This window comes from Crassostrea angulata, chromosome 10 (genome assembly GCF_025612915.1).
Source record: "Crassostrea angulata isolate pt1a10 chromosome 10, ASM2561291v2, whole genome shotgun sequence".
Classification (NCBI taxonomy): domain Eukaryota; kingdom Metazoa; phylum Mollusca; class Bivalvia; order Ostreida; family Ostreidae; genus Magallana; species Magallana angulata.
Window position 1 is genome coordinate 28,668,981 of NC_069120.1, and position 21,018 is coordinate 28,689,998.

General features: G+C 30.9%; 2 protein-coding genes across 6 annotated transcripts; both read left to right on the forward strand.

The window, feature by feature from the left end:
* On the forward strand, positions 1 to 3,979 carry LOC128168059 (peroxiredoxin-like 2C). The gene is made up of 7 exons (XM_052834147.1): positions 1 to 311; positions 1,222 to 1,258; positions 1,400 to 1,431; positions 1,764 to 1,817; positions 2,173 to 2,284; positions 2,420 to 2,542; positions 2,780 to 3,979. Exons 1-7 carry the CDS (start codon positions 102 to 104, stop codon positions 2,905 to 2,907), a joined length of 696 nt encoding a protein of 231 aa, XP_052690107.1. The 5' UTR covers positions 1 to 101; the 3' UTR covers positions 2,908 to 3,979.
* Positions 3,980 to 7,087: 3,108 nt separating this feature from the next.
* LOC128165807 (dual specificity protein phosphatase CDC14AB-like) lies at positions 7,088 to 20,192 on the forward strand. 5 transcript variants are annotated; one of them, XM_052830641.1, is made up of 17 exons: positions 7,088 to 7,429; positions 7,594 to 7,684; positions 8,839 to 8,914; positions 9,349 to 9,441; positions 9,811 to 9,890; positions 10,028 to 10,094; positions 10,238 to 10,300; positions 11,237 to 11,324; positions 12,443 to 12,673; positions 12,981 to 13,119; positions 13,314 to 13,491; positions 13,731 to 13,846; positions 14,165 to 14,356; positions 15,178 to 15,225; positions 16,511 to 16,640; positions 16,841 to 16,866; positions 18,574 to 20,192. In XM_052830641.1, the coding sequence occupies exons 1-17, from the start codon at positions 7,381 to 7,383 to the stop codon at positions 18,617 to 18,619; spliced, it is 1,713 nt and encodes a 570-aa protein (XP_052686601.1). In that variant the 5' UTR covers positions 7,088 to 7,380; the 3' UTR covers positions 18,620 to 20,192. The 5 variants fall into 5 exon arrangements, with proteins under 5 accessions (XP_052686601.1, XP_052686602.1, XP_052686603.1 ...); XM_052830642.1 differs by lacking the exon at positions 16,841 to 16,866; XM_052830643.1 differs by lacking the exon at positions 15,178 to 15,225.
* The last annotated feature ends 826 nt before the right edge of the window (positions 20,193 to 21,018 follow it).

Here is a 21,018-nt window from a genome sequence, read left to right on the forward strand (position 1 = left end):
AAGCGTGTATATGACATAGAGCGTATCGACAGCAAACACCAGCGAACTTTGCCTGACAAAACACGTTTCTCATATTTGTTGAAATTAAGCTTGTGTTCAAAATGTCTACAACGGAAAACACAGAAGAAACCCCAGTTTTAACAGAAGAAATCGATAATTTACAAATGTCGAGAGGGGAAAAGCCAGAACCGTGCGACTTCAAATTCAACTTTGCCAAAGCGAGGGACATGTACGTCTTGGATGAAGGGGGCAACAAAATTAGATTCGGCGACATTTACAAGCATCAGAAGACAATTATCGTATTCTCCAGGGTATGGCTATATATTTTTATCTTTCAGCTTGATTTATTTTAACATTTTTAATGGTTTATTTTAAAAATTACCAAATTAGGAATTATATTTTTTGCACTTCAAATTTGTATCCCATTTTGCATTTTGGAGGATTTTACCCCAAATGGGCTATTATATACCATTTGGAAGATTAGTTTCAACCTGTTTAATATCAATTAAGTAAAGTTGTAACTTGATAATATATGTTATTACATTACATAAAATGTATATTGTCTGTCTACTTGTCCCAAGATTTGTATGCAGCATATTTTCTTATAAATACCTCAGAGTTCAAATGATGGTCATTCAATAATATGAAAAAATTCCACATTTTCTCCCTTTAAACTCCCCTGGCCTTTAGCTTGTCAGGTTTCAAAACACAGCTAAAAATAAAAAGTCTACGGTGATTTTGCATTGCAAGGTCTAGGAGATTAAAGTACCCGGATGATAATGTTGAAAATTGTGTGAGGTTCACTGTATTCCAAGTGACTTCCGAATGGAGAAAAGATGTCATCATTTCACGTTGTAAATCTCTAAGAAATCTTTTAATATCATTCCTGTGAACTTTTACAAGTGAAAAATAATAATGTGTCAGTTAAGATATATTGGATATTTTCCCTTCCATCGATTTTGATTGTAAATCTTTCACAGGTGTGTGTATTTTTATTAGAAATTACCCAAATGTGCTGCATAAATATTTTGGGACAGACTAGAGAATACATACTGCAGTAATCTAATATTGAAATGCTAATAACTGTACCAATGTGAAAATTCTTAAATCATGAAAATAAAAGTGTGTCATCTGTGTTACTATTTTACAATGCACATGTTTCAGTAGTCTGCATACAGAAGTACATGTACATGTTGTTAACAAACTTTATTTATTTTTCAGCATTTTCTTTGCTTCATATGTAAAGACTACATTGAAGGTAGGTTAAAAAATGATTTTTTATACACACTTTTTATCTCAATATCCATGTGTTAACAATTACTGTACCTATCTTTTCTCTTTTGTTATTTAGTTGCTTTACCTACCGGTATTTATAATTTGTCATGTATGTTATTTACAGATTTAGCAAGAATACCACTGGAATATCTACAGGTATACGTGCGAATACATCATTTTACTAATAGCTTGTGCCATATTTAAAAATTAAATGAATTTAAGGCATGTATGTACCTTTCACAAGTATCAAAAAACATTTTTACAGTAATTAATAAACATTTACTTATATGATCACATTTTTTAAAAATTCTAAAAACTATGGTACTTATATAAATTATATAAATGGTTTTCCTGTAAGTAAGTGTTAGAAATTATTGTAAAATACACATGAACAGTAATTCGAGACTTTTTATGAGCGCACATTTTTCAAATTTAAGATTGTCAAAATGCTGGCATGTTTTTGAATTGCATTTTAAATGATTTTCTAGGAAGCTGATGTTAGAGTTGTTGTGATAGGTCCTGCTCCAAACAAGTTTATTCAGGTGAGTTGAATCACATTTAATTTATAAATACTTTTGTTTTAGAGCTGTACTTGCTGATTTACAGTCAACTATAAAGTAAAAAAAATATTTTTAAAATGCAGGGGAAATATTAGTGAAAACTCATAATATAATGGATGATTTTAGTTAGACTGGTAGTAACTTTAAAATATTTTTAAAAATAATAAACTGTCAGCTTCAAAGTTGTTGTGACTATGTTATGTTTCTTTTTGAAGTATGTTTCTGAGTTATTCGGATATACATGTCGTGAATTGTAACTTTGCAACTTTCTTTTCTTGAGTTTGCTACAAGTATTAATTTTCATTTAACACATAACTTTCATTCTTTTGTTTGATAGACATTCAAGAAAGAAACTGGATACATGTACACAATGTACACAGATCCTGAGGCGGAACTTTATAAAGCCTTGGGAATGAAGAGTAACCCAAATTATGGAGACAATGCAAAAAGTAACCTTATTTTCCATCCTCCTAGATGATGCATGCCTGCATTTACTGTGTCATTGCTTCTCTCGTTGTAGATATGGTAAAAAAACAAATTTGAGTTTTAGATCTGAGATATGACCTGAGTTTTATTATTTCCAGAGAACAAACATATTAAACATAATATGGTCTCGGGAATCTTCAGCAGTACGTGGAGGGCCATGAAATGCCAGGAGTATCAGGGAAATGTACGACAGCAGGGGGCAGAGTATATTCTTGGACCAGGTAGTGCTTTCCTTCAAAAACATGAATTTGTGTATGTTGAGAAAGTGTGGGGGGGGGATAGATTTAGCGAAAAAGCAGCCAATATGAGTCAAAACATGTCGATAGAAAATGGGTTCAATCACTTCAATGCTTCAAAACTTTCATATTAGCAATGTTTATTATGTGAGTACCTTTGGTTGATCATGTTTTCTCAAATACAAATCATTAAGAATGTTATTTATTTCAATTTTTTTTCAGGTGAAGAAGTCCATTTCATGCACATCTGTGAGAGTTCCACCGACCAAACTCCAATTAATGACCTTTTACAGTTAGCGGGGGTCAAGCAAGTGAGTTTTCCGAATGACACAAGGGTCATCGATGTGTAAGCTTGGAAACAAAGGAGGCACCATTGTGTTCAGAAAATTTTATAGAAATATTACTGTGCTGAATAGTTTACTTTGTTGATGTAGGAAATCAACAGTGTTTTATTTATTTACATCTATTTCAAAAGTGAATGCACATCAATTGTTGATACTGTAACAAAATAATTTTGAATGTGCATTTATAATTCTGAACATTTGTAACTTTCCATATAAGATTAACAATTAACTGGTAATTAATGTATAGTAATATTATGATAAGTCTCCTTGCATACAGAGAATAAATATATGGATCTTGCCTGTCATGCATGGTGGAGAAATTTCATTTTGTATCATATTTTTTAATCAGACTTGCATTTTGGAGAGTTATTGCTCTTTGTGAATGAGATTTATATATGCATGAAACGATGCTGAACCAATGCTGTAACGTACTGTGAAGAAGAAATATATTTATAATGTGTGGCGTTAGTTGTGGTTTTTTTTAAAGTCTGTTTATCTACACTTTTACATCCTAACGATTTGTATTTTTGTGCAATTATTTATAGCTCACACAAAACAATGTGATATTTGTTTTTGGTACTGAGTAATATATTCCAATAAATTATCAATCAGGAATTGTATATACATGTATATGTACTTTGATTGCATGATTTGCTGTCCTTTGTTCTGCTGAGTTTGCATTTTTTTTCGAAGTATTTTGTTCCACAGAATGATATATTACATGTAGGTTTATAGATTTAAAAAACTGTTACTGCTTTGGAAAATTCATGTTTTCCAGCCATATTGTTTGTGTTATGAAAGTAGCAATAAGAAAAAATCTTCTGTTTTACTGAATGATATGTATAAGGTTTATTGCGGCAGAGCTATAGCAATATCTTTATAATCTTAAGTTTCCAAGAAATGTAGCAATTAGAAAACTTAATTAGCTCTGTTCTTAATTATGGAATGAGTAAGAGTTTGAGATGTTCTTAAATTATATACTGTGTATATCATTTTTCATAAAGAATCCATTTTCAACTGCATTGTATTTATTTTTTTGTTGAATTTAATTTAATAAAAGTAAACACATATCAAGCTGTCCCTTCGTTAGTTGTCAGTCTTACTACAGTTCACTCTACACAACAAATAAACTAATCCATTTAAATATGTGTAATCTTAGGGATCTTTTGATAATTAATCCTGTGTTGTTGGCACTAAAGTAAATAAATATTAACTGAATAGTCTTTAATCCGTATTCATTAAAACTTAATTGGATTATCTTGACATTTCACACCTATGATTTAACACTGACCCCCCCCCCCCCCTCTTTTCACACATTTAAACAATCAAAGTTCCATTTTTTAATACTAATCAAAAATAAAATTAATTGAAATTTTTGTTTAATTTATTCTGCCTTTTAATTACCCCTTAACTTTAATTATATTTTAAGATTCTTGAAACTGTGTACTGCGCTAAGAGTTTTGTGATCTGCGTCACGATAATCGGCTTATAAATTTCAATTGCGTCGGCAAATTAAAAATGTACGTGAGAGTTGTAATACATGTTCAATTTATTTTCATTTCTGATTCGTTAATAATTTATCCTCACATTGTATTTTACAACATAGAGACGATAGAACTCTCTATATGTAATGACATACATACAATTGGCATGGAAGATAAGGAGGACTGAGGTCAAAATTAAAGCTTTCTCTATATATGATAACTGGCATTACAATTTAAAAGTCATTAAAAAAACCATGCATGTATATTTTGTATTAATAATTTCGTTCATCAACACGAGATCGACAAATGCTAAAAAATATCAGACCTAAAAAAATCTATTTTTTTTAAGTATTGATATTGCATTACGAAATCTTATGTCATGTATTTAAATAAACAATTTTCAATGAACATGCATGATAAGTTTGGAATTGATATACCGGTTAAATTTTGAAAAGAAGTAGACTGTAAGAAGAAAAAAAAACTCCTGGGAAAGTATCAAATTCATTTAAATTTCAAAGAAATCTACATTTTCTTCTTAAGTTGAATGTAAAGTTATTCGTTTAAAAAGGGACGTGCATACACATGTACTAGTATATTCATATATGTCTCTGGTATACGATATGTTTTGCATATGAGCTTATGGCGGTTAGTATAGAAATTTGTTATATATACATGTAATCTCTCTGTAACCTTCTTCAACGGAAATGATTGACATTGTAAGGAACAAGTGAATAAGATTGTGAATTTCATTCTTTGAATTTTTAAAAATATGTTATTTCGTACATTTATGATTATTTTTTAATCTGTCACATGTACATGTATATATCGAAAAATTCCGTGAATTATTGTCGTGTTGAAAAAATAAAATGCACTCACAGTAACTGAATTAAGTTTATCAGTGCAGTTTGGAACGACTTTTTGATTAAAAAACATGAGAGAAGTTTTGTTTTTAAAATGTGACATCATTTTATATAAGGATAAAAATAAAATAGTGTCAAAAAAGTTTATATATATTAATTGGCATAATTTTTTTCGTTGTAATCTTTCATTTTCGTCGTTTACAAATAGAGGTGTTTTCCATGTATAATAATAATATCTTGTTTATATAGATATTAATTTGAACGTAGGTATCCGGGTAGCTTTTTGAAGATTTCAAATGTTTTATTTTTTTTTCTTACATTGATTATGACGTCATAATGGAGATGAATATCGCATTGATTAATTTACTTAGATCCATTGTAACGTCATCATTACGTTAATAGAATAACGCTTCCTGTAATTTTTATTACCTTTTTTTCTTTTAATTTGGAAACACTTGTTTGTTTAGCAAAATTGTAACTCTTGAAATTGTCAATGGAAAATCAAGCGCCTGCATATGCTATGATATCACAACCAGTTATCCAACATGCTAGATAAGTTCAAGTACTTTGTCGGCATAGTTTGCAAGTTTCTTCGCATTTGTAGCTGTGTCTGATTTGATAATGGTAAATCGATTATAACATTAAAACTTCTAGCAAGCACATTAAATGCAGTCGCTTAATAAGTCATATATCGAAAAATTCTACCCCTACTATATATATCGAAAAATTCTACCCCTACTATATATATATATATATATATATATATATATATATATATATATATATATATATATATATATATATATATATATATATATATATATATATATATAATCAAAAATGAAAAAGAAAATGAACAGTTCCAAAGTTTCTATTCACTAGCGCTTTCTGGATTTACATCCTTCTTCAGGTGAACGTACATAAGTTATATATATATAGTAGGGTAGAATTTTTCGATATATGACTTATTAAGCGATATATAGTAGGTGTAGACTTTTTCGATATATGACTTATTAAGCGACTGCAATTGATAAAAATTCAGGTTTGTTTTGAACATATTTTATTGACTAAACAAAAGGATCAGAAACAAGTTCTAACAACTTACAAGTTCCTCTCCTTAAATATAACAATAGCTGTCATGCATATGAATATAGAACAAAAGAAAATATAATATTGATATCCACAAAGAAATATTATTTAAATCTCAAGGATTCGTCTATAAACTTTTGTACAGAAGCAAAAATGCTTTTGTTGATTTGTAAAGGAAGGTTGTTATTGCCATATAAAAGTAAATCAGTATCAATATTGACTAAATCTAACATTAACAATTGATCAAACATGTTGTTTCTCGGTAAAATTCTGGTGCCTGTGAATGAACATAATTTATAATACAATTTATAATACATGAGGTATATATATACATTATAAATTTATTAATAAATTTATAATGAAGAGATGGATTTTGTTTACATCCGAACTGTCAATCTCTCAAATCTTTCCGCATGCATGTACATAAACAAATAAACATATTAATAAATGTTGATAACTAATTTAAAAAAAATCTTGAATTGTACATTATCTATAATAAAAATCATTAAAATTGTTTGAAAAAAAAAAAGAATAAGAAATTTTATTAAAAAGAAGATTTTTTCCCCTGTGTTTAGATTGTTTCTTTTTACATTTAATTCTTCGAATTAATTGATTAATTTATGAAAATTGATATTGACATATGTTGGTGTTTCCATTGAAAACTATAAACAAAGATTTCATTGGTCAGACTGGGAAATCCCCATGACGACAATTGTTGTGTAATGTACTATTGGTCTAGAGCCTGATCACGTGATCTTTTGCACTTAACTTTGCTCTAGTTCAAACATGGCCGTCAATTTTGGCGAGGAAATGGGGGGTCGATAATTGTAGCATTTTTCTTTTATTAGCTTTGTTTTACCGTTATATTTACTACATGGAGACTTACAGAGTTTTAAAGAAACATTTTATTGTGAAATAGTGTTTTACGCTATTTAAAGCGTCGGAAAATATCGAAGAATTAGAGAGGATATTTACTAGCGATTTGAAGTCAGGAAAATTATATTTATATTGGATTAATTAGAAACGAAAGTGATACATATTGAAGAATGGCAGATGAAAATGATATTATTGGAAGTGCTTCCGAGTTCTTGAAAGGTAAAATATTAAATTTGCAGCTAATAGACATGGAATAAATCTTATTATAGATGCTGACTTTGCTTTCGTTCTGAACAAGTCTCGACAAGGTTTTAATGCATTTGCATGTTCAAAAGCGATCAACTTTCGACTTTAATGTTACAATATTTATTTCTATTGTATAGATCGACTGTACTTTGCTACTCTGAGAACGAAGCCAAGATCTACAGCGCATACACATTATTTTTGTGTTGATGATGAACTTGTGTATGAAAAGTAAGTTTTGAACTTTACACTATTTGCAGTAGTGATGTAAGATTGCCTTAGATTGGTGATTTTAACGTATAGATAGGCAATTTGCTCAAATTTCACCCTCTGAGGAAAAGAAACATGAATGCATTTAAAAGAACTCAAAAGTTGACTGGAAAATGGATAATAGCACACCCCCCTTCCCCCAAACCACATCTTCAGAATCTGATGATGCTTTCTTGTAATTTGATATGAATGAATTCTATAAGTACAATTTTATTACAAGACATACATATTTATGATTCTCTTACATGTAACACAAAGAATTAAGAAATCAAAGAAAATGTATCTAAGGTTGTATTCAGTTCATTCCCTTGCATGCATGTTATAAATTTTTTTCTATTCATAATATTGTTAAGTTTGTGGATGAGCGAAACGGTGAATTTCAAAATTATCAATATTCTTTTCGTTTTAGCACAATATTTCAATTTATATGTTGTGTACTTATAAACAAGTTGAAAAGATCTAGAACAGGAAGTAATCATCATTTATTTCCTTAATTTACAAGTAACATGAGAAGAGGTTTTGTTAAATTTTAAAGTATTTTTGTGTCAAATGCTTGTAATACCCCAAAAGTAAGTGAATTTATTGGAAAAATAGCCCATAACAAAGTTAACTGAAAAATTTCAAATATTGGCAATGTGCCAAAATCACTCCAGACACTTGGCTAGATTTCAGTTGTGACTTGTGAAATAAAAACCAGAAAACTAATCTTGAAAGATAACAGCATTTAATCAACATTGCAGAGTTCAAAACAAAAAGATTTCTTATTCCAGTCCCAATAATACATATCCTATTTAGTATTTCCACCTCTGCTATTTTTAATCCAATAAGGATATTATGCATTTCTATCTATAGATATGACTACGGCAAGTGTTAATGACAAGTTATAAATGTCAAATGTTTATCAGTTATTGGGTATAAAATAGGCCACTCGCTTGACAAACATGATGTAGATTGCTCATTTACATTCTCTTTGTTTACACATTCCTTTGACCCAGATCTGGTGGATTTGATGTTAATCTAAGCAGATAGTTATCTTACATACCGAAAATATACACACACAAAAGTGAAGGTCAAGGTCATTTTCCTTCATTTGTTTTTATACCTATCTTTTCCAGTTTCTATGCTGATTTTGGACCACTGAATTTGGCACAGTTATACAGATATTGCTGTAAACTCAACAAAAAACTAAAGGTAATGATCATCATAGATGACATATATATACATGTATATAGAATACTATATTTCATCTGAAACAAAACAATCTTGAAGTAAATACCGATATGTATTTATAGCATGCATGTAGTATTTTAAGGTTTGGTTGATATGATATTAATGGCAGTTTTAATATGAAAATATGCTTCAAAGTTTGTTGTGAAAAAAAGTACTGAGTATTCTTAACATATGTTCCATACTCCCACGGCATAGTAAGGAACAAATTTGTTTGCTATGCTATAAATAGAAAGATGGGTGAACACATTGTAAACAAGTATGTGCGGTAGCAGAGTGTGCAATAACCAAGAAATTAATGAAGAATATCAATAACCTAACGGCGTAGGGAGAGTTGATCAGACTGTAATTTACAAGATGATGGATCATGATGCAATAATAGTGTTCTGTCTTTCCAGTCTTTCTCACTTGCAAAGAAGAGAATTATCCACTACACAAGCTTTGATGCCCGAAAGCGAGCGAATGCTGCATTTCTGATCTCGGCATATGCAGTAAGTAGAAACTAATGAAATTTTAACTGAATGTTTATTGTTCATGCTGTTCTGATATATTTTGTTTGTTTTGAATTAATTTTTATTTTTTGGGAAAGGGGGGGGGGGGGGGTTAATGACTGAAATATGGCAATTTTTTTTTCAATTTTGATGCAGATCTTTAATTTATTTGATAAATTGAAATATTCTTGTTTATTCCTGCATTATGATTACAATTTTCCAATAGTCACTGAGATTATAAACAAATAAATAATTTTAAAATTCATTTCCAAGAGAGAGTCTTTGTCATAGTATTTTACAACATTGTTGTAAATGAATACTGCAATGATATTATTGAAATACTGCAGTAAAATTATTGTTTTGTTACAGATAATCTATCTGAAGAAAACTCCAGAAGAAGCTTATAGGCCTTTAGTAGCTGGTTCAAATCCACCATTTCTGCCTTTTAGGTAAAATGTTAATCTGAGTGCTATAATTTCTTAAAGTGAATTTTCCTCCCATTTTATTTCTCCCATTATTACATTTTTTTGAATTGAGTAAAAAATATCGATCACTGATATTAATTTCTTGTGTATTCCTTCACCAGAGATGCATCGTTTGGGGCATGTACATACAACCTTACTCTTCTGGACTGTTTACACGGACTCAGTAAGGTAAAAAAGAATTGATTTTTATGCGCAAAGCAAATCTTTTTCAGTACTAAATTTCTCTTAACAAAACTTGCCTAGGTTCACAAATTTATTCTCTGTAAAAACAACTGCTGGCATTTCCATCTCACTTTGTCTCTTGTTTCCAGGCACTGGCAAATGGTTTCTTCAATTTCGAAACATTTGACGTGGATGAATATGAGCATTATGAGGTAAGTTTACTTTAATCATTCGTTAAATGTATGAACATTTAAAAAAAAAAAAAAACAAGGGAAGAAAGAAGAAGTAGATTTTCCTCTGATGTACATATTGATTGCCAAGGGATAAAATATGGGTTTAGTTTAACATGATGAAAATAGAAGATGACAGAGCCTTTGAATATGTGAGTGATGTCTGTGCATAGCCCACAGGACAGTCAACTGTTCTCCATGCCTGTAAGGTGTAAAAACTGATGTAATTGCCAACTTTCATGAAATGAGGTCTTGTAACAGTATGTCAGGTGTAGATAAAAACAATTACATGTCTTGCAGTGGATTTACCTCTATACATGAAATAATAGTTTTGATGTTAAGATAACTTTAATAGAGAAAAACTGACAAGTTTTCAAAAAAAAATATAAATATTATAATGTATACTGTATTGATATTGAAGAAATTTTGATGTATTCATAAAGTCATGACCTCATACAATGACACACATTAGATATTGATAAAATACAAGTGAAGTGTTTTGAGTTTGACATTTTATTAAACTGAATTCTTATGGATTAAAAGTAGAGTTGCAATTATGAAATTAACAGTCTGGTTGTTGACATTTATTTAATTTGTCTGAGGATTCTAATTTTATGCACAATATAATATATTTATAAGGGATGTGCTATCAACATGTATATTTAATGAGGTACCAATGTTTCTACTGAACATTCTAAGAGAAATGCAGTTTCCAAATTAAATAGTTTAAACCTATGCGCTGTAATTGTAGCGTTTTCAGAATGCAACATATACATGTATATATATGAAATATCTCTTCAAGGTTTATGCTCAGTATGTTTGCTGCTATCCCGTTCTTCAAATAAATGGCACATTTTTCATCAATTTTCATATTCATATGAACTTCATGATTCGAGCATTTCATGATATTTTTTGTAGAAAGTAGAAAATGGTGACTTCAACTGGATTGTGCCAAACAAATTTTTGGCATTCTGTGGACCGCACCCAAAAACAAAGATTGAAAATGGTAATTACATGATACGGGCTAATTTAATTACGATTTTTTCAACAGTGCAGGGTCATTGCAGTTCAGGAAGGTCAGAGCAGCTGGTTTCACCCAAAAAAAAAAGGAAATAAGGGGACTGAATTTTTTTTGGTTTACTTTTTTATTTCTATTTTTTCTTCCTCTAGAGAGTTGAAAATGGGGATCTTAATTGGATCATCCCTCATAAAATGGTTGCTTTTAGTGGTCCTCATATCAAGAGCAAAATGGAGGATGGTATGATAGTAAAGTTGTGGGGCGGAGAGACTTGATCCTCTCCCATCATCTATCTATAGTGTAGTTTACGTAATTATCTCAATAGTTGCTATTGTAGTTTAGTTTGGTCGATATGCCCAAAGAGAGAAGGATGTGATTGTGTATGTGTTGAATGTAGTAAAAAAACAAGGGGGAATGATACAGAAAAAAATTTCCTTATTTCATTAATATCATCATACATATACTGTAGGATGGTTTTCACATCACCACATAAAAAAGAATGCACTTAAACACTGTTATTTTTTTTGTACAAGAATAGATACTCTACCAGAAATTGTAATGCAAGATAAGCAGGGTGCTTTCCCCTTCTTGTAATTTTCACCATGGTTGGGGTATCACCTTAATATACAAACTTAAGCAGGTAAATAACTGTCTGCTTTGCCCTGTACCTTGAAAACTACCAGTAGAATAGACATTACCAATACTGCATGTGTCGCTATTCCAGCCGGAAACACAAGGGTCCTGAAAATTTGATTGTCATATTTAGTACATGTATAACCAACCTCAAGGAAAGGATACATGTCAAAAAATATCTGTGTTTTTTTTTATTTTGCTGTGAAATACTATTGTATGCTCTGACTTTTCCTATTGCTACACACACATCTTCTGATTATCATGTAATCCTGTAAATGAAAGTGTAAAAGCAAGCAATATTTTCAGATAAATTATGATTCAAATTAAGTACATGTATGATAAATTTTTTTTTATATGTAAAACAATAATGTTCTTTCTATGTGTGAAGTTGCTGCAAAATGATAAAGAAATTTTACAGTAATCAATGTAAGTGACTGCATGGGTTTGAGACTTTATGCTTTTGTTTTTGTCAGGGTATCCACTGCATGCTCCAGAAGCATACTTTCCATACTTCAGGAAGCATAATGTGACCACCATTGTTCGGTTGAACAAGAAGATCTACGATGCCCGGCGGTTCACAGATGCAGGCTTTGATCACTATGACCTGTTCTTTATCGACGGGAGCACTCCCAGCGATAATATAGTCAGGCAGTTCATAGAGTTATCTGAAAATGCAGAAGGTGCTATTGCTGTACATTGTAAAGGTAAGGAACTGAAAAAAAGGTGGGATGGAGGGGATAGTTATGTATGTCTTTGTGCAGATCTTTTAAAGAAACATTTGCTGAAAATTCATCCCAAATATAACAGAAGAGAAATACTTCATTTTAAAAGTCTGTTGGATGGAAATAATTTACTTGAGTTTTGAGTTATGATATTTTTTTCATCTCTGGTGACATTTTTCACACACATACTGTACAATGACTCCTATTAAGTGTTAAGTTATTAATTTGATCCAAATGCTTTGAATGCTAGAGTTAACTTTTCATCTGTGTTTTTTTCCTTCTATCTCAGCTGGTCTTGGTCGTACAGGAACATTAATAGCGTGCTACATGATGAAGCACTTCAAATTCACTGCTGCAGAGTGTATAGCATGGTGCAGAATTTGTAGACCAGGCTCCATCATAGGGCCTCAGCAAAACTTCCTAGAAGAGTAAGTTCTTAATCAATTTGTTACGATAATTTGGTATTAAAGAATTAAAATTGTAATGAAGGTCAATAAATTAGGGGTGAAAGATTTTTTCAGTATTTAGTGGGATGAGAATAGGGCAAAAAACACTTTTTATTTTAGACAAAGTCTGTTTTTCTTTTTATGTATTATTAATTGTGTTGTTCCAATTGGTGCAGGAAGCAATCGCTAATGTGGATGCAGGGAGATCTATATAGGGCTCGTACCAACGATGACCGGCGGCGAGAGAGACACCACAGCGTGTCCAAGATTCTAACTGCCGTCGATGACATGCGCATTCAGGACGCCATCGAGTTAGAGAAGTGTGACTACCGCTCAGATGAGAATGACGAATATGTAAGAGCAACCATAAAATTGTTTGGGTATATGGAAGAAAGGATGGAGGAAGGGGGGGGGGGGGGGGACACTTAGCAGTTTATAATGGTTCAGAGTGTCTTGATGAAAACATGATAAATTTTAATATATGCTTAATTTTGGATTTACTTAACATCTTTATATTGATTTTACCTGCATTCAGCATTGTTTTTATTTTTTTTTTGAAATTTAAATTTGCTTGCAAATTTCAAATTTTGTAGATGTACAGTGGTCCCATTACGAGAGGCAGCATGTTAGAAACTCAGGGTGACAAACTTAACCAGATGAAGCTGCTGCGGCAACACCACTCTCGGTCAGCAACCACTGGAGCTTTAGGGTAAGGATTTAGAACTCTGTAGATGTTTTTTACCCCCAAGAATGATTATCAGAGGTGATTTATCTATCTTCTGCTTGCAAGGTCTGACAAACCTAACACCCTCAGCTTAAAAAGACAACCTTTGCCATCAAAGAATCTGTGAAAAATAAATTTCTGCCATGTCTTTCACTTTGTTCATAATTTTATTTAAAAGATAGGTGCTTGAATCTTCATTGCATGATTTTTGAAAGAGAAAGAACATAAAATCATTAGTTTTCACCACTTGCATATTTGTTCCCCCATCACATGACATTTCCCATGGTGCTCTCTTGTCTGTAGGCATGAAGATGGGAAAGGTCACAAAAGGTCGACCACCCAAGTCTACAGAGCAAGCGGTACTAAAAGTGCCCACTCCTCAGCGGCTCCCATGTCTCCACTTAAAGCCTCAAAAGTTAGCACCGTCATAAACAACCACGCCTCCTCTGTCAAGAGAAGTACCAGGCATGGTACAGGCTCATCTAGTGCCAAAAGGTAGGAACCTCACAACATCACGTTTTAAAAGTCCTATCCCCCAAATCTGCACTCAACAGTCTCTAAGTGTCCATGTTGAAAATACCATTTGTCTGGGTTGTTTTGTTTTTTTTATTCCACATGTTGTGTTGGCAAATTAAATGCCAATTTTTTATTGAAAATTTAATGCATCAATATATTTTTTCATTGAAAATTGATATAATAATAATGTGTTGTTTGAATTTCAAGACTTGAATTTGGAGTCCATTTCCATTATATTCTATTTTTTGGACGTTATCTTTTTGATTGTGAAAATAACATTACTCTCCTTCTGAGCAATTTTCTTTTCTTTGAATTTGGAGTCCATTTCTTTTATATTCTATTTTTGGTCTTAAGCTTTATGATTGTGAAAATAACATTAATCTCTTTCAGAGCAATTTTCTTTTCAAATTTGATTTATCATGTGGCATTAATAAATTTGACCTTGGGAATGATTATTAGTAAATGTATTTTAACCTCTGTAATGAATTTGAATTTATTAAATATTAAATCACTAAAAAAGAAATTCAACATGCAAAAAAAAAGTTTCATGAAAATGCAAAACTTAAAATTGACCAAAACTATTTTTTTCAATTTGAATTTCTTTAAAAGATTAACCCCCCCCCCCCAAAAAAAAAACAAAAAAAACAAAAAAAATTGAAAGATTTTTTTGTGAATTAATTGTAATCATTAATTTGTATGGAAATATACATTTTTGTTAGATAATCATGTAAATACTTTTGAAATGATTGATTTTTATTAAGATACGACAGAGTGTGACTGCTAATTCTCTGATTTTGTAGAAAGTACCACTCGCATACATATAATCTGAGGAAAGCTCTGGCTGCTAGGTATGGCCTTGTTATTCTAGTTTAGGCCAACATTAACTGCCAACTTTTCACATTTGGTTTTACACCTAAGCATGCTTTTCCATCTAATTATTTTTTTTTTGGAAGAAGTTTTGATTCCAACTGGCAACTGGCTTTTTAGTATTATTAGTGAGCTGGTTGGATGAATTTTTGAAATTTTTTTTTTTTAAAGAGGAAGTTCATTTGTTTTCAATAATAGGATGAATAAGAGGTTGTCGTTTAATTTTTCATGTCGACTGGTTTTACCAGTAACAGTTGTTTAATGTTCAGTAATTTTAGTTAGAAGACCAGTTTATCTTATAGTGGAATCTACTAATTAAACAAAAGGGATAATATTTGTTTATAACATGTTTCTAAAAAAAAAAAAAATAATAATTGTTTATATTATGGTACCGGTAATTTAAATCTTAGTAGCAATCCAAAGCCTTAAAAATTGGGCTAGTCAATCTGAATAGGTAGCTTGTAAGATTTTTGAAATTCACTCTATCATGAATTTTTGTCTACATTTTTTTTTTTGCCTGTGTGTTTTGAAATTCCCAGTTGCATGATTTATTGGAAATTTAAATGACAGACATTGTCAGATAGAATAAATGTTGTCTGTACGTACATGAATTTTGATGTTTGTGTGAACATGTTAAAGTGGATGGATTGTTGTCGTTTCATTCCTTCATCATCATTTCATTTCTTTGCTACTTCTTGGTCGTCACTTTTGGTCTCACCTTTATTGTTGGTGCCAGTATCTGTACTGAATTTTTTTTTATTTCATCATTTATTTAGTCCTGCTGACCATAATTTTATTATTTTTGCTGTTGTTTTGCTAACAGTTGTTTGTGGTGTGGTCATGTTGCAACTATTTTTTTTTTTTACATTTCTCCTTAGGGAGTTTTCAAAAATGACAAACTGAAAGTAAAAACATGTACTTGAACCTTAATTTCCATTGCATACTAAATTTACTAAACACCAAAAAAGCTAGCATCCTACTATATTTAATGATATTATTAGTAACTGTGTTGCAGAAGCTACTTTGTTTTTACCCTTTGATAAAGTTACAGCCAATCTCATCAGAATATCTTTTCTGCTTGCTGTTCTAAATTTTCATAAGCTAGATAAATATGCAGGAGAAAATTGGACAAAAAAAAATATCTCAAATCTTATTCAGCTTCTCTGTTTCTTGCTCTATGTATATTTGAAAGACGATTATTACTCGGACCTTTGCCGCGTATTCTACACATGCTATAGTCTGCTTCATATTTATTTGCCTTGTCAGCTCAAGCCGATATGATGACTACATAGATAATAGGCCATACAGCAAGGATTATAAAAGCAACCTGTACAAAACTTCTGATGACTTGGCTCCCACTGGCAGTGATTGGCCCTACAAATTTCGCTCCTCCACAGTAAGTGATCTAGTTATCCACAACCCGATATAGCCCCCCCTTCTTTTCTTTTCCATTTCAACATACTTATACATGTAACAAACTAGTTGCTCCAATAGAGGACCCCCCTGGCCTACAGTTTCTTTCTGCTAACCCTGCAGACTTTGCTCACACAAAAAAAGTTCTCTTTCTTTCTCAGTCTCTTTGTTTTCATTAATAAGATGATGACTGGAAGCTTTGGGGGCAGGTGAGGAACAGACTGGTTTATCTTCTTGAAATTTTATTTTCTTGGTTTATTTTTTTTTCATTGTTTACAGGCTTGTTCAAAAATAATCTTAATTACCGGTATACGGGTTGAGACTGGAAAATGACAGTGCTCTTGGAGCTTTTATTGTACAGTTATGAATCTAATTTTGGTACTGTGTCTCTAAAACTGTAATCAGTTTAAATTTTGTTATAGAATGCTGTTATCTAACTGTACATTAAGGCATTTGATTCAATGCAACTGTTAGCAAAACATTTAACATTATTAATCTCAAGAAAACTTTCATCGTTAAGACGTTCATAAGTGGTGTATTTTCCATGTGGAGAAACATGTCTGTGCTCTCTGTTGCTTTTTGTGTGCAAGTATGCACTAACATGGCGGTACATGTATTGGTGTGTGGTGTTTCTGTAATGTGCCAGACAACAAGAATAAGTTTAAATTCCTGTTGATCAGCTTAACTTGCAGTGTTGGAACTGTTGGGACTGGATTTATGTGATTACTAGTATTTACCTACTGTGTATTACACATAATCAATGTGTCAAACAAAGTCCCACGTTGGCTTGACCTTCTGGATGTATGTGTATGTTCATGTGTGTGTGTATGTGAATGAACTTTTATTTGGCTCAATAGGTGCCATGATTCATTTACTTTACCATTGGCACACACTGGTGTAATAAATTGAATATGTCCCATGGTCGTTAATATGGACGCGTTTAACTGTAAGGAACGATTGATTTCCTCTTTTTTTCTTGGAATCTTGCCAAATTTTAAACAGTAGCTTGGGTAGATAACAAGTATCCTATTCAAAAATATTTTGATTTTTATCCATTCATTTTACATGCCTTAAGAGGTTTTTTTCCTGTACTGAAGTACAACATGCAAATATTTATTTAAAGCATCCTAACTCCTAAGTAACTTTCAACATTTATGAGATATCGATATTCAATTTTTTGAGTCATCAATTTGTTTTGGGAATCATTTTCATTCTCTATTCATTTTCTGATCATATAAATGATGGAGGACACTATGAAGTGAAGCAGAATTTAATAATTACTATAGATCTTGGTCATTTTTAGGAGGTGTGGGTGGTATTTTAAGTAATGGGTTTTGGTGTGTTGTAAGGTAAATGTCTTAAAGAATTAACTTTTAAGTGGCAATTATCATTGTTGTGAAAAACTAATGGTGGATGGGAAATTATGAATTGAGTTTTTCAGTCTAACTGCAGAACTGGAGTGGATTTTCCGTTTAAATCAATATTTAAACTATAATGTTTTGGGGAAAAATTTTATTCTGGCAAAAGTTAATTTGATTTTATAGGCTATTGCATCATAAAATACAATATGCTTTAAACTATTTTATAAATTTTGGTGACCTTCTAGAAAGTTTACAGAGTTATTTTGTTCAAAGAAAGTTTGTAAGTATTAAAAAAAAAAGTGCAGTTATAATGAATGATATTAAGGGAAAATATATCCCTTTCATATCATATAGAGTTTTAAAAGAATTGTGTGATATTTTTTAATTTAGATTAGATATAACAATTCTTTTAAAAATGATAATTCTGATTACTTTAGCTAAGTAATTAGATAAGGTTGCATCAGTTTTTTTTTATGTTCAGTGTTAAAGTAAACCAAAATAAATTGGATTGGATTAAACATCATGATTTGACAATTTCATCTTTCATTTTTCCAGATCAGTTCCTCATACTCGAAGTACTAAAGCAGCCGTGATTCGATGACATCAAGGTGGATTCAAAATGTCCGACTATCTGTGATACATACATTATCTTTGTGTCTATGCATTGCAGGCCAGAAATTTTAAAGAAGAAAGGGGAATAACTCTTGCACTATGAAAGTCTTTTTATGTTATGCTTGAAAGGATAGTGGAAATTTACATAATCTACATAGAAGAATGAAATATGTCAAATTGTATAAAGGAACAGAAAATTTGTCAAATTTTGTACATATTATTTATTATCTGATTGAAATATACACCCGTTAATGGAGTTTTGCACTGTATATTACGCTTCATTTTTATGTTCGAAAAGAAGATATCATTAATCTCTCTGTTTGAAAGTGAATTTGATTTTTAGTCTCCAGTACTCCATCATAAATTTCTTACTAGAGAACATTTCAATACAAAATCTCATTATACTAATCTTGATGATGTTTTATTGCGAACTTTATGAAAAAATAATTTTTAACAGAAGTAATATTTCTTACTAGAGGAAAATGATGTCAGTAGAATAAAAGCAAAAAAAAAAAAATGTATGTAGAAATCCTGTCTTGACAATAACACTCTTTTTGGTGGTTTTTATTTGAAATTATGGTCTTAAGTCATGTGGAATTGTATTTGAAGCCAGTCAATGTGACTTTTATTGTTGAAGAATATACCTCCAAAGACTTTAGTCTTTCAGTGTCAGAGTAATGTATTTAGCACTGTGTGTATTTATTGGTAAAAAAACTGCTAGTGCTGTTTTCTCTTCTTTTTTAAACTTTGAATTTTTAACTTATTTTTATTGCCACTGTTTTAAACCAATTCCGATTTGAAAAGCAAAACAAAGAGTATCTAAAGCATATTTCATATATATATTAAGGGAGGTTCAAATTTAGATGTATTTAATGCCATTTTAGATTTGTTCTTAATATAAACTGATTGTACTTGTTTTATTCAAAGTGTTACAAAAAGTGTGTTTGCATGAAATCAAATTTCTCATCAAATTTTACTAAATGTGTATATCCTGTTATTTAAAGAACATTTTAAAATATCATCAGAGATGACCCTATTTATAGAACTTCATGTTTACATTTACATTGTGTATGCTTATTTTTTATATATCCCCTATAGAAGTTATATGTATTTTAGGTTTACAAACCACAGTGGCAGATGCGATTAGGGTGGTGTTTTATCAGAAGTGACCTTACCTATACAAAGGTCATTTCTGGACAGTATCAAATAAAGTGGGGTCTTGTTTATTGCACTGTTCTTTTGTGGTTTTAGTGATATTTTTTCCCTTGTTTTTCTCTCTCTCTCACAATCACAGTCTGTTTTCGGAATTCACAATCACGTCCGTAGGATATATCTAGAATTTCGGGGTTTTTTCTAGCTGAATAACTTGTGCTTATTTACATATACATATAGCTACATCTTACCATTCTTCGAAACAGCTAGTCAGTTTCAAAGTTGGCATCTTGTTTGGTTGTAACTTGGTGGGTACAGTTTCTGACTGTTGCACCGACATCACATCCATTTCATTGAACATGAAAATAACCTTGTTCGTTTATTTCTGAGTCATCCATATGTAAGATATACGGTAAATAAAACACCCATAAGCATTAAGCATAGAAGTCATGTAAATTCTAAAAATCCAAGTTAACACGGTATGTTTATAATTTGTTGTCACACAGTATGGGTTATATTGATGTATTTGTGTTTTTTTTCTGTGTTCAGTTTAAAAGGACTTGTTGATTTTATTTTTTATCTTGAAGAAAAAAAATAACGATAGACCAACTATATTTTATGTATCGGAATGAATTGCTTTTTCTATAGAATTTTCTTATTTATAAATACAAACATTTAAAACCATTGTATTTTCTTGGTCTAACTTTTTCATGTTCTAGCTATGAAATGCACCTGTAATTAACCTGAATTAATGGATAGATATTTGTGAAGATCGTATTTATAATGCTGTAAATATACATACAGAAAACATGAGTTATATTGATAGTTTATGAAGTATTTTATACAACCTTTGTTTACTAGTTATTTGAAGAAAAAAGATGAAATGATGAATTAAACACTTCTATCTAATGAATTGTTATGTTTTGTTTTGTCATTTGGAATTTGTCTAAAATTGAGACTCAACTCTGTTGAATAACAGGCCGTTGGGTTGAGAATTGGTGCTCAGTAAAATTGTTGCACATTTTTTAGCACTGTGCTCAACTGGCACATTTTTTAGCACTGCTCAACTATTTCAGCACAAAGTCAACACAACTAAGTTTAATAGCTCTGATTATAGATACCGGTACTGTCATTAAGAAACGATAGCTGCAAATTTTGAAGTAGAGAAAGTTTATCTACACATCGTATTCTACTACTCAATTAACAATAAAAACAAATTAGATTTAAGTCCGGATA